This window comes from Grammomys surdaster, unplaced genomic scaffold (genome assembly GCF_004785775.1).
Source record: "Grammomys surdaster isolate TR1022 unplaced genomic scaffold, NIH_TR_1.0 126118, whole genome shotgun sequence".
Classification (NCBI taxonomy): Eukaryota; Metazoa; Chordata; class Mammalia; order Rodentia; family Muridae; genus Grammomys; species Grammomys surdaster.
In genome coordinates this window covers 6,866,443-6,880,363 of record NW_021620926.1, presented here as the reverse complement: position 1 = coordinate 6,880,363, position 13,921 = coordinate 6,866,443, and the positions used below count along the sequence as shown (strand labels likewise).

At 46.1% G+C, this 13,921-nt stretch overlaps 1 protein-coding gene across 2 annotated transcripts in view; it reads left to right on the top strand.

The window, feature by feature from the left end:
* The window catches only part of Runx1 (RUNX family transcription factor 1), a 224,832-nt gene that overhangs the window by 136,049 nt on the left and 74,862 nt on the right, over positions 1-13,921 (top strand). For both annotated transcript variants that reach the window (XM_028756341.1, XM_028756340.1), the window contains exon 4: positions 1,848-2,004. In XM_028756341.1, the coding sequence (XP_028612174.1) occupies positions 1,848-2,004 (157 nt within the window). The remainder of the gene's footprint in view (positions 1-1,847; positions 2,005-13,921) is intronic.

The window sequence follows — 13,921 nt, the reverse complement described above, 5'->3', positions numbered from 1 at the left end:
ACAATGAATAAAATCACCCAGATAGCCATCTGCAGGACAGCGGACAGCAGGAAGGAGAAATGACTAAGCACCCAATAAGGATCGCAAGCAGAGGGACTGGACCTTGATACCAGATTAGCAAATCTGTGGTGAGGTTATTTCATACATACAGAATGAGAAATATCCCTCCGGTAAATTGTGCCGCAGCTAGCGTACTGAGAAAACAAAGAGGCAGCAGATGAAGAGGTGCTCACCGAAACCAACCAGAGACAACCTGCCTAAGGAGGACCATGCAACTGAGATAAATAACAGAAATCTCACTGCATACTGACAACATGTGTCTGGAATGATTGGGACAAACTGAACTCTCGGGCATTTCGATTTGAAATCCCTGACCGCTTTGAAAATGGAACAAGGCAAATAAAACCAAATAAAGTCAAAACTCAAAATCTTAGCTGAAGTCAAAGGACCTCAGGCTTGGTGGTGCACACCTGTAAACCCTGGCCTGGAAGGCTAAGATAAGAGGACTGTGAGTTCAAGGCCATTCTTGGCTGTGTCGTGAAACCTTACCTCTAAAACAAAACAAAAAGAATCAAATAGCAGCCGAGCATTGATGAATAATGTTTTGTGAAGCATTTTCAAGGCATGTGCTTCAGAGTGAAATTACTACCTTTTGGTTTTCTGGATAAAAAAATATGCTTATCTACGAGTTGTCTTCAAAATACAATAAGCCCTTACCTCCTCAATGGCAATAAAGGAATCCCTCAGAACAGATGTGAAACTGTGTCTGGTTCCACCTTTGATTTGAGGAGAATGATTAAATTGGAGCACCCATTGTTACTGAGGTCATCCTTTTCATAATTAATAATAAATAAATGGCACATTTCTGGTTTTTCTCCTTGGGTGCAGGAGTTCACTGCTAGTGAGTGTCCAACAGTGGCAGGAAGTGGTGCCATAGGTTAGCTGCAATTGGACAGTTTAAGTATTTCCAGATCATCCTTGGAAGCTGCACACTGGGGGCACACACACCTGTAACCCCAGCACTAGCAGGGCAGGGGCAGGAAGATGGGGGTTCAAGATCACTCTCTGTTATACAGTGAGTATGGGGCCAGCCTGGGCTAGCTGAGATCCTGCCTCAAAAAAAACAAAAAGAAAAAAGTAGCAAAGTCAGAGCAGAACTAAATTTAATACTTCCGTCTAGGTTCTGTTAGGTACACCAAGGGAGGTCCAAGCAAGCAAAAGGTGGGGCCAGAGAGATGTCTCAGTAGTTAAGAACCCGTGATACATGAGACAGAGAGTAGTTCTGATTCCCAGAACCTATGTCAGGTGGCTCACATGTGCCTACAACTCCAGTTCCAGGGTACTCTGTGCCTCTGGCCTTCATGGCTTGCTCTCAAGAGCGTGCCCACCGACATACACTTAATTCAAAATACTAAAATAAATCTTTTTAAAAAGTGGATTAGGCCACAAATCTACAAACACAAGACTTTCTGTCTTTCATATATGAGCTCTAAAGAGATAGCTGAATTGATGAGAGACAGTAGCCTTTCAGAGTCCCTGTCCCCGTCTGTCTTATTCCCACTGTGTCCCTGTCCCCGTTTGTCTTGTTCCCCCTGTGTCCTGTGACCTTATTTGGCTTTTTTTCTTTTAATCTCTTTCTTATTTGAAAATCCACACCCATCTCTGCATCTCAGAACTCACAGCAAGCCGTTTCTGTCACGAAGCTCAAGTTATGATGGTTCTTCTAAAAACTAGGAAGTGTCGCCATGAAGCATAAGTTCACCATCAGAACAATCATCATACACACAACACAGCCATGTACCTATAGCAGCACTGACATCTGCATTTGTCCCTTGGTTGATGTCTAGGTGGTAGCACTGGGGGACGTTCCGGATGGCACTCTGGTCACCGTCATGGCAGGCAACGACGAAAACTACTCGGCAGAGCTGAGAAATGCTACGGCAGCCATGAAGAACCAGGTGGCAAGATTCAACGACCTCAGGTTTGTAGGTCGGAGTGGTAGAGGTGCGTATCTGTCACGAATGGGCTTGCCATCTGAACCCAGGTTTTCCAACTAGTAGCCATTTCTTATCACTGATGCCACATAATAATATTTATTTAAAATATTATTTATTTGACAGTTACTGCTTATCAACTGGATATTATCACATTTGATGACTAAATTGGCTTACAACTGACTTGGAATGCACAATGTGCAATCCACGAATTGTGAAATTCAAACATTCCACCTTCTTTCTAAAATGAGAAAAGTGAGCGAACCCCCCCACAATGAGGACCGAGATTGTATAATGGGCGGCCACTATGGGCAATCAAAGCCGTGAGCCTTTAGCACATGGTGCTTGTGATTCCTAGGACATGCAACAGAGTTTTGATTGATCACATCAATAATTTTGGGGAATTCTTATTGATATGGTTTAAGCAAGCTTATATTTCTAGGATAAAAAAATGGAATTGTATTAATACAGTTGAGACAATGTGACCTTCATGATGTATTCTTTTTGAAGCCTATTATAGTTTGGTGAGAGAAGCCAGGCACACTTAGCATTTAGATTAACATTTAGACCAGATTATTACCTCAGCCCAGTTGGACGTGCAGTTTGATTATGCCTCACCTTGAACCAGTTATTAAGGTATTGGAGTAGAAAGAGGAACCTGGTCTTGCTGTTGGCTTGTCTTCTTTCCAGTCATCTTTCAAGGGTTGGCTTTTCTCTTCATTTCAAGGAACTATGGCATATTTTACAAATGGGTCCGCAGGTAGTGAGCCTTTAGGAGCAAGGGGACTTTGTTTACAGTCTCACCTTTGTAATGCAGAATTGAATGAGCTTATCCGGAAAAGATATTTTTAGCTTAATCAAAACGAAATGGTTATCCTATTAGTTCTCGCAGAGAAGACACAGGAGGGGGCTTTAGTCCTGTCCTGTGGAATACTTGCTCAGTGGAAGAGCACTTGCCTCCCTGTGTGTAAGGCCTTCGGTTTGATCCCCAGTACCAAGCGAGCAAAACAAAGCAGGCAGACTGGCAACAGGTAGAAAATATCAAGCAAAGGGATCGTTACTACTGGTTCTGAAGGCGTTCAAATTCTGTGTTTGTAGTGGGAAAGAGGAGAAGGCTAAGAGTGTGAGCCTGGGCTTCTGTGTTTGCCCCACCTCCAGATGCCCAGGGCATTTTCAGAATGACATCACAGCTGGAGAAAAAAAATTTAGAAAACATAATGTTATTGAAAATATGTGTTCTCACTACTATGCTAATAATAGGGTGATTCAAAGAAAAGTCTACCCACTTACCGAAGGCCTGCGAGAGCCTGCGCCATTAAGTGGATCCACTTGTTATATTGAAAGTCTGTCTTTCAGCAAATGGAATTCACATTACGGTTCTGAGACGTGTGTTTAGAAAACATCATGAAGGTTTCAGATGAGCTGCTGGCCAAGTGGGTGGGAGGCCAAGAAGAAAGACCCCATAGCCAGGCCTACACCAACCTGCCTAGCAATAAACTTAGTTTGTGGGAACCACTGTATTTAGGAATGGCTAGCTGGGTTGCCAAAGAACTTGTCTCTATACTCTAGGCATCTAAGTGGGTCTTTTGTCATGCTTGGCTATGGAAGTTTTGAAGACTCTTTAATGGCCTGTTCCAGTGACATTTTCCCATAGGGAGTTGCATGTTGGCTTTGTGACAACCGTCACAGCCAGTTGATGATCAAGAGTGGGATTTTGAAAGCAGCATGCTTACCTTTGTGGTGCTGAGAGCTAGTCTCCTGTCCCTCTTTGGCCATTTCTGTTTTGAGTGGGTGACTAATAGGTGCTGGTGTTTACCTGAGGAACGGCGGACTGTTTCCCCAAGGTGTGGACTGTTTGCATTCTGATGCCTGATTCGTGCCAGTGTGCACTTGAGTTTGCATAACCCCCCCCCCAAGGAAAACAACAGCACCCAAGACTAGGCTGTCTTCCCATACCCTGGAATGAAAAAGTTAATCAGATGCAAAAAATTGGATTGTATTTGACTTAAGAGGCTCTCCTCTTCATGAGTGGTAAAGAGTAATTAAAACTCAGGAGGACTAACTGACCACTTGACCCAGTTACGGTTTCTATATAATAATTTTGGTCTTGAGTTTTTACGGTTTAAATTTTTCAAGTCAATAATAAGACAAGGGAGCTGTCGGTATAATGAGCATGGTTTTATCTCATAATTTTACTTCAGAGTCACAAAATATGATTTTATTTTGCTTTTTCATGCCATCAAAGCCTGCTGGATATTCCCCACCCCTCTCTCTCTTTCTCTCTCACTTTCTCTCTTGCGATTTGCTTCCTATTAGAAACTGAAGAGAAGACTTTCACTCATTCTCACAATTAGCCCTAATCTCCCTGGCTGAACCTTTAAAAGTTGCATTATGCTTTATTGAGCGATCTTAAGACTCTACTATTTCACTTTCCATTTTTTCAAATGTGCCTAAAATACACCCTTGGAGGCCATACACTGGCCCAGAAGGTCCTGGCCTTTCATTTATCCATCCACACTCCGTAAGGTCAGTTTGGGGTTCTGTCAGTGATGGCTTCTCTGAAGGGCCTGGGTACTCAGTGTGGGATGAAGGGTAGAGATGATATGAAAGGGTACCCCCTTTCTTTTTACCAGATGCCAGATGTTGGGGATTGTGACCCTCACAGAAACTGCCAGTTACCCAAGGAAGGATTTTTCTCTGTTCCAAGAAATGGATCTGGCCGGGTGCTGGCTGATGGCCAGCAACACAGCTCCTAACCTCAGGTTCAGCCTGTGACTGGGAAAACCAGCCTGTCTGGCTTCTAAGGCCTGGCTGCCTGCTGGCCCCTGTGAATACTGGGGAGAGCAGAGGAAGCTCCGGCCTTCTTCCTCTGTGACCATGGCTTCCTCCTGCTCTCCGGGTAGTTTAGATCTTGTCTGGGTGTATCTCCCCATAGGAATGTTTCTCCCTTTGATTCCCTATCTGCATGTTGGTTATCAGTGGCTTTACAAAGGAAGAAGAGATAGCTGCTCCCAGTTGGGAGTTTAGGGGTGGGGTGAAAATCAGAGGGGATCCACTGAAGTCCAGAGATTAGGAGGGCACTCAGGTGGCTGTCCGGAACAATGTATGTTCTAGTCACAGGGCCTGAGACTATCAGTCACCTCCGAGTTCAGGGTCAAAAAGAAATCTCTTTCATGAGGTTAATTAGCTGAACCTTTTTCTCGGTCTATAACTGCAGCAGTAAGCTCCCACAGGCAAAGGAGCCCCTCACAGTGTGAGGTGACAGACATTTTACCAGCTGCCAAAGAATTGATCCATCAGTGAATTTAGCTTCATTGATGTCTGTCACTGGGAACCAGAGCACACAACTACCAAATATGACAATAACCATGCTGCAAATGTAAGCAGGGACACCAGAGCTAATTCCCATTTGTTCCAAGATTGTGATTTTTTTTTTTTAATCTTCGGGAGATGTCATAGATAATTCTGAAAATCCTCCCAAAGACTTCCCAAGGGCCAAAAAAAAAATGCACACAAGCCCAGATTTCTGTGTGCAGCTTGGTTTCCGGTTTGTTTGTGGATCTTCTGGGATGTGCAGATACTAAAACGTGAGAGTTTGGAATGTGTCTTTGAACTGCGGAGGGTCAGTTCAACGCCAAGTCTTAAACACAGCACATACCCAGAAAATAAATATACAAAAGAATCCACGAGGTTGACATTTTCTTGTACCTCTCTGTTGTATTGGTGGCAGTGATATCCACAGACTCGGGGCCTGGTTGGTAGGGGTTAAGAAGGTATATCAATTTAAAAGGGCAGGCCTCTGGTGGACCACTAGGCTGAATGCAGTCATTTGTGGGAGTGAGCCATCATTGGCAGAGCCATCTCTTCCCTAGTGACCATCAGCCCTGGCTGCAGTGACACTCACATCCCCAGAAGACAAGTGTTCTGTTGCCTGCCAGGAAGAGGTTTCATTTCTTAGTGGAATCTGCTGTTTACGCTGAGGTCCTGGCAGCTCGGAACTTGCCCATTTTGAAAACAGTGCTTTTCTGAAGTGAAATTCCTTCCTGGACTCTTGCTGTTGACGCCCGCCGCCCCCCGCCCCCAGACATAATATTTATCCCGTCACAGTCTGGGCTCCTTCATATTTGTATAGTGTCGGTTTCTTAAGGCATTTCCATTCCTCTTTTACGTGATTTGGGGTACAGTGTGGGATGCTGTCTCTCAGCTGAGCGGAAGGCTGTGGTGGAGACGAATTTCGGGAAGGATAAACTGTTTTGGTGCTCTGAACAGGGAGGGCCTCCTTGATGCGCTGGCTTTTACCAGAGAGTTGGTCTTAGTGACTCATGATGTTATCATAGGATCCATATCATTCTTTATTTGATCACAAATTCATTTCATAAAGGAAGGAGAAATCCACCTGCCAGCCCCAGGGATGTTTCTTGGAGAGCAGTCCATATTAGCACTAGAAACTGTCAGTTGGGTCTCCTAGGGAGAATAAGGAGAAAGAAAAGGTGTGAGCTCTGTTAAAATCCAAGATCCACTTTTCTTTTTTTCTTTCTGGTTTTTAGTCCACGGTTTGTAATAGCGCGTGTAGCAAAATCTGCTTTCTTCGGATTTAACAGCAAATGAACAAGGATAAAATGGTACAAAACAAAAATAAAAAGCAAACAAAACGCCAGCAAAACTAAACGAAGCCAGGGCCCCTCAGAGAACAAGTCCCAGCCGGTCCTAGTAAACACTTCCTTTCCATGGCAGGTCAACTAGCTTCACCCTGGAACTGATGGCACTGACTCAGAATCTGCCTGTATGGATCAGGTTTCCCCTTCTCTTTATAAAACAATAAAAGGGTTAGCAACACTTTCCTCAAGCAAGCTTCTCCTTGTCCAGTTTAAAGCATCGGGGTGGCTGGAGCCTTAGCAAGGACCAGGAGCTGCCTGCTGGACACTGTCCCTGATGGAAACTGTAGTGTCACGCTCTACCCCAGCGGTTTTTACAGAGTGCCAGGCATGGTGTCACATAGCTTTTTGTGGCTGAGGTTATTTGCATGAATAGGATTTTTCCGTGTGGGGCAGAAGCTGCCCTTCTATGGCTCCGCCCTCCACCCCTTCCACAGCAGCTAGCCTTTCCTTTAGTGAGCCAGCCCTTTTTGGTCAGGACTGAAGACTATCAATCAGAAAGTGTCTGTGAGAAAAAGAATGGTTGAGTGACTTTTAGAACTTCCTGTTTGACAGCATCATAGACATAAACAGTAATCCAGCTAGCCACTCAGTGAGGCTAGTTCTAAGAAATCAACCTGCTTGCTCTTTCTTTCTCCTCCTCTTCTTCCTCTTTTTTCTCCTCTTCCTCTTCTTCCTCCTCCTCTTCTTCCTCCTCCTCTGCCTCTTTTGCTCTTTGGTGCTGGGAGTAGGCTAGTTATGGAAGAATATATTCTGTGTTTCAAGATTTTTTTTTTAAGAAAAATTACTTGTTGAAGCAGAGAGATGGTGTAATGTCTGGTGAGTGTCTCCTCCCTGATTATGATTATAAAACAAGTTGAGAACAGTAGGGGGTGTTTAAGAATGACTGTGGAGTCACCCTGGGTGTCTGTGAAGGTTGGTCCAGAAACCCTCTCCATTCAATTCAGACATCTGCAGCTGCTCAGGCCGTTTATACAAAATGGCACAGCGTTTGTAAATAACCCTCTGCACACCCTCTAATATAATTTACATCATGCCTAGATTACTTACGATAGCTAACAGACTATCGTTTACACATAAATAGTTGCTGTGGTATTGTTTAGTGAATAATAATGAAAAAAATAAAAGTACACGTATGTGTTCAGCACAAATGGACCTCCCCACAGATATTTGTGATCTGCAACTTCTGGGTCCCCATGGACATGGGACTGACCCTATTGTAAATGTGGAGTGGTATGCCGTTTGTGGGTTCTGTTGGGCCGTTAGGCAGAGGAGTATATTCATGTGCCTCTACTTCTACTGAGAGAGTTCTTGGACCAAAATGTGCTTGAAGATCGAGTCTGAGTTGGTAACATCAGCTTGTGAAGCCCCAATCAAGCAATTAACAAGAATGAGTGAGCAAGCTGTCTGAAAGTGTCCCAGTGTGTCCCAGTGTCCCCAGTCACTGGCAGGGAGCCGGTGAGCAAGGATGAGATGGTCACATCCTGCTTGTGTTTATAAACACGCAGTAGTGAGTTTCAGGCGATGCCTCCGTGTCCTCCGTGGCTGATTCCACAGTGAATCTCACATCCACGTGCGTTTAGAGGCTGTGTGGGGAGTGGAGCTAAGGGTACCATTCAGCATTGCTCTGTGCTGGTGCTGCTCTGGATCCCAGCTTACTGCCCAGCCTCTGTTAAGAAGAATAGCCTATATTGGGCAGCCTGTCCAGTTTGGGAACTCTGTTTGCTATGCCCAAACGTTCTCCAGCCAGGATGCCAGGCTACATGGGTCCCTAAGAGGGTACAGAAATCCCAGTGGTCTCCTGGAACAGGCTCGTGCTATAATGCTGGAGCCCCAGCATGTCTCCTCTGGCTTCCTAAGCCAGAGAGGAAACAGTCCCTCAGGAGCTACGTAAACTCCATGTCTCTCAGAGAAGATGGAAGTGAATTTGAAGCAAATTTTCTGACTCAAAGTACTCCCTGCTTTTAGAGACTTAAGACTTTCTTCATAAACACATGGGCCCAGCTACACCACCTCCCCAACACCTGACCCCAGGAGGCCCAGGTCCAGTGAATAAGAGGGCTGGGCAGTGTCCTCTAGAAAACTGTGTGCCCCTAATCAGTCACCTTATGCAAAGGAAGAAGTTGTATGGAATTTATCTGCACCCTTATCGGATCTTCGTGGATAAGACAAGACGGGAGGGACCTTTGGAGGTAGAAAGGACTCCTATTTGCTTACAGTCTTGGCTTTGGGTCTTTTATTTCTACTGAGGTCTTTGTATGGAGTATATTCAGCCTCTATCAGTTTCTGTCTCTTGTTAATGAGAAGTTATCTGAACCTGGATCACTCATAAGGCTCTTTGTCTTTTAAATGAGTCTCCAGACCCTGAAGTAAGAGGCCCGTTTTCATCCTAGTATTTGATCTGCCACCCAGGAGCCAGGTCCCCTTCACTCTCTTTCCTAGGTCGGTGATTGATTAATTTTGATGAGCCTCTTGCTTAGTGGGTCTCAACTGGGGTGAGTGTTGACCCCTAAGGGACATTCAAAGAGATCCGCAGATGTTCTTGATTGTCACACACGGGGCTAGAGGAGTAGTCCCTATGATACAGTGGATGAGGCCAGAGAGCTGCTAAACACCCTACTACGTGCAGAATGGCCCCTCCCACCCCCAACAAAGACCAGTTCTTAAACTTTAATCATGCCAAGACTGGGGAAAGCCGGACCTGATCCGACACTCTCAGAAGTTGTTAGATGTCCGTCTTCCTTGCTCCTCCTTCCTCACACGCTCCTTTCCTTCCTTGAAAAAAAGAATCTGTGAAATTTTTAATTCATGGTATTCACGCTGAATAAAAAAGTAGAGGCAGGAGGATCAGAAGAAGTTCAGGTTGAGTTCCAGGCCAGCCTGGTCTATAAGAAACTGTGTCTAAAAATAAACAAATAATGAAATAATAAATGAATAAGAATGTGCCCAGAAGCCCCAAGGAATGAACTTTCATGATATCCCCCTTAGCTCTGCCCAGTGGTACCCTCAGTGGGCAACTCCTGCCTGACAGGTAGGGACCCACTTCTTAGATCCCTGCTAGTGAACTGCTTAACAACACTAGGCACTTTGCACTGTTTAACTCCGGGCAGAGAGAATGTCTCCTATCGACACTTAGGGCACCCATTGCCTTTATGATGTCTTTCCTTCTTTCCGGGGAAAATAGGGAAATGGCTGTCGTGCGTTGTTGAATGTTTGACTGCATACCAGCAATCCCCCCACCTTCTTAATGTTGACAATCTCAAGTATCTGCAGACAGGATCAACCCTCCCCTGAGGGTGGGGAACTTCAGAACTACTTCCCTATGTGCCTGTGAAGCTCTCGATTGCTTTTGTCCCTGGGAGGAGAAGGAGGAGCCCTGAGGATAGATTTCAGAGATAAAACACTGGTTACTGGTTAGGTTATGCCTTCCCTAAGTCAGAACAAGCTAGCTCAAGTCTCCATCCTGGGTCAGGTCTCAGCAGGGACAGTATCCCCTTAAGAGACAGGGACATTGGCAGGGTCACTGATAGACCTGTTTCTTGTGGCTCCTTGTGGACTTCTGGGTGAGAACGCTTCCTAGCCTACCCTTCTCCCCCCCACCCACCCACCCACACACACACACACACACACACACACACACACACAGCCTCCTGGAGCTCTGAGGGCCCGAAAGGGTTATACCCAGCAGGCACTGAGATTTCCAGATTAGCAATGAGAGAGATGAAATTAAATATGGACTGTAACACGAAGCACTGTTTTTCATGGGAAAAGAAGTTCTCCCAACTTAGCCAGTCCAACTCTTTTGTCCAATCATTAATAGCATGCAAATATTTATGATTCATACATGCCCCCTTCTAATTCCCATGTGTATTTTAACAATAAACAGTGCGTTTCGACAATGGGGCAGAATAATCCCTTTGTCCCAGAGCAGAGCAGAGCAGGCTGGCACCCAGGGACATCGCATTCTTCTGGAGTGGTAACTGCTGTCTCCACCCAAGCTTAGGGGAGGTTTATGTCTGTGTGACCCGGGTGTGCTCTGGATGGTGCTCCAGGCCATCCTGTGTTACCGGAAGCCATTCTTATCTCACTGTTTTTAATAATTTTCAAGGGAATGCTCACACTTGGGTTTTCTCTGGTGGACACAGAGCACCCAGAGAGCTGATCTGCACGGTGGCTTGCAGCCACCTCTTGCTGCACCGTTGTCTTGCATTCTAGCCAAATTCCTGGACTTGTTCAGGTCACACTAAAGCCACAAGATTCCTCTGATTCATCGAAATTCCACAGAAACACGTATCTCTTTGGAATGATTCGGTGGGTCTTTGGAAGGCGGCGTGAGGGAGTCTGAGAAGTTGTCAGGACTCCCTGAGGTGTGTGAGCCTTAGTTTTTCCTCCTGTGTATTAGGCATGGTGGTGCCTTTCATCCAGATCCAGACCTCATAGAAACAACAACAATAACAATAGCGAGGTGGTGCACTTATGAGGAGACTTAGAAGACGAGGTATGGCGGCTCTTCCTACTGAAATGTGGAATTGTGGGAAGAAGAGGGAGGAAATGACAGGGAGTTAGGGAAAGTGGTGCCCTCTCCTACTGTCCGTCATCCGTGACAAGGAACTTTTATCCCTTTGATCACTAAGGACCTGGTAAAGTGGAGGTGTCATAAATATTCATAAATCAATGCATACATAATAGTAATAAAAGAACTAATCTTTTTCTGGGCACTGTGTGTTGTGCATACACGATCCACTTCTCTTCCCTAACTCTATTAGCTTATCCTGTGTCCTAAAGTCATTTTGGAAGAACATCTCATTCATTCATTCGTTTCTTTTACTTTTTTTTTTTTTGAAACAGAGTAATACTGTTTCTCCCAGGCTGGCCTGGAATTCACAGAGATCCTCCTGCCTCAGCCTCCCACATGCCCATTCACCTACTCCTTGATTCATCGCACATGTGTTGTGCACCTATTGTGTCAGCTGGTGCTAGAGGGTCGAGAGTCAGCTGAAGAGAAGTTCTCAAGGTCAAGGGTTCATGAGGGGTGACAGTGAAGCAGGCCTTCACTGTTCTGAGTGGACAACTCCGTGACAAAGGGCAGGGTCTACAGGAGCAAAGAGAGGTTGTGTGCAGCCTAGTGAAGGGCAGATGGCTTCCCCAGGAAACTTGTCATCCCTGTTGATATCTGTGAGAAGCAACAGCGTGTGTGTTTAGTGGGGATGTGGGAGCGCACCTCACCTGTTGAAGAACCAAGAGCTACTAGAGTGGCCTGGTCTGGAGGCCTTGGCATATGCTGGGGTGAGGATGCTTTAAGGGCCTTGACATCCATCCTGGGCAGTGGGTCTGATGCCAGTGACATGGTGGACAGCCAACAGATCCTTAGCAGAGAGGTACGTTGCCACACATATATGACACACAAACTTAGATTGTGGTATGCAGAGTAGGAAATTTGTTTGGGGGTGCTGGGGTACTCAGAGACCAGCCCAACTCGTTCCTCCTCTCAGGCAGCCTCAGATCTGTGCATGGAGAGCTCGCGAATACCCCCATTTAGTACACAGACGTTAGCTCCCACCTCAGGCTGGCCTCCAGCCTCCCCCTCTTCCTTTAGCATCCAGCCCCTGCCTTTCCTCCTCTCAGCGCAGCAGAGAGTCAGAAAGCTGGTGAGCAGAATCTGCTGACCCCAACACTGCCCTCCCTTCTGAATGCTCGTATCCATACCCAGACTCCCTGGTGTTCCATTGCTCCTGCATGGGATGCTGTGTGTGTGTGTGTGTGTGTGTGTGTCTGTGTGTGTGTGTGTCTGTGTCTGTGTGTCTGTGTCTGTGTCTGTGTGTCTGCACGCATGCACAAGGATCTAGGCCATAGGTACATGCAGGGAGGTTGGTCAGGCAGCCTTGGGAAGCCACTTTAGGCTTCTTCTCTGTATGGCCTCTACACAAGCCAGAGAGAGCAGCAGAGCCTGGGGAATCTGGGTATGTCAACTAAAGGGGTCGCTGAATGGAAGGACAGAAAAGCATGTGGCCTTAACCTAAAGAGACTCATGTGCATGTCTAGGCTAAAAACAGGCTAGTCGTCTGAGATAATGCGGGGCTAGGATTCCAAGTGAGTAAGACAGGAGAAAACATGCAGCTTGAGGAAAGAAAGCAGAGCCCCCAGGACTATCTTGGTGCTTTGGTGCGGTGGGCAAGTGATAGGGGTGTCTGATCCGGTTTTAAGATGTCTCCCATAAGATGGCAGAATCTATAGACGTCCCGATACCTTATTAAAACTGGCACAGGTATAGCATTTGTGTATAGTCCACTCACTCTCTCCCCTCCTATATCTAATTTATGTCACCTCAGGATGATTTACCATCCCCGCCTCTCGGCAGATGCGTTATCTCTCTCCTGTATGTTTGAGTTGTGGTGGGCTGGACCCTCAGAGACAGAGACAGGACCCACTGCGTTCATTTCTTCCCTAAGGTTGTTTTCAACCTAGCACCCCAAGTACAGCCATGTTGCCCAAGCAGAGGCAGCTGCTGCTACAAGTCAGAACTCACTGATTCACCTTATCGAACTTGTGTGTGTGTGTATGTGTGTGTGTGTGTGTGTGTGTGTGTGTGTGTGTGTGCGCGCACAGGCATGTGTGGGTGTGTGTGGAAGCCAGCGGCTGCTGTTCACATTCCTTTATCACTTGCTTTTTTGAGGAAAGGTTTCTGACTGGACCTGGAGCTCACCATTTCAGCAGGCAGCACCCTGTCCCCGTCCACTTGTATCCCTCCCCAGGAATAGAGCTGTAGGTGCCTGCTGCCCACTGGCACGGTTTACACAAGTTCTGGGGGCCAGAACACAGGTCTTCATTCTGCAGGTAGATGCAACAAGCATCTTACCTACTGAGCCATCTCCCATCCCATACCCCCCCCCTTTTATAGTATAAAATAGAGTTTATTCAGGGCATGAGGAGGGGAATTGAGAGGGTAGTAGAGGCAGAGAGAGAGAGAGAGAGAGAGAGAGAATGAGCAAGTAGAGAGAGTGGGGATGGGAATGGGGAGAGAAGGGGTAAGGGGCGAGGGGACAGAGCGGCAGCGAGAAGGCAGGAGCTGTTTTTATGTTTTTGTTTTTATTTTGTTTTGTTTTTTGAGACAAGTTTTCTCTCTGTAACCCTGGCTGTCCTGGAACTCACCTTGTAGACCAGGCTGACCTCAAATTCACAGAGATCTGCCTGCCCCTGCTGGGATTAAAACAGGACATAACCACCCAGCTCTATTTATTTTAAATAACATTAGAACAAAAGACACAAATAGGG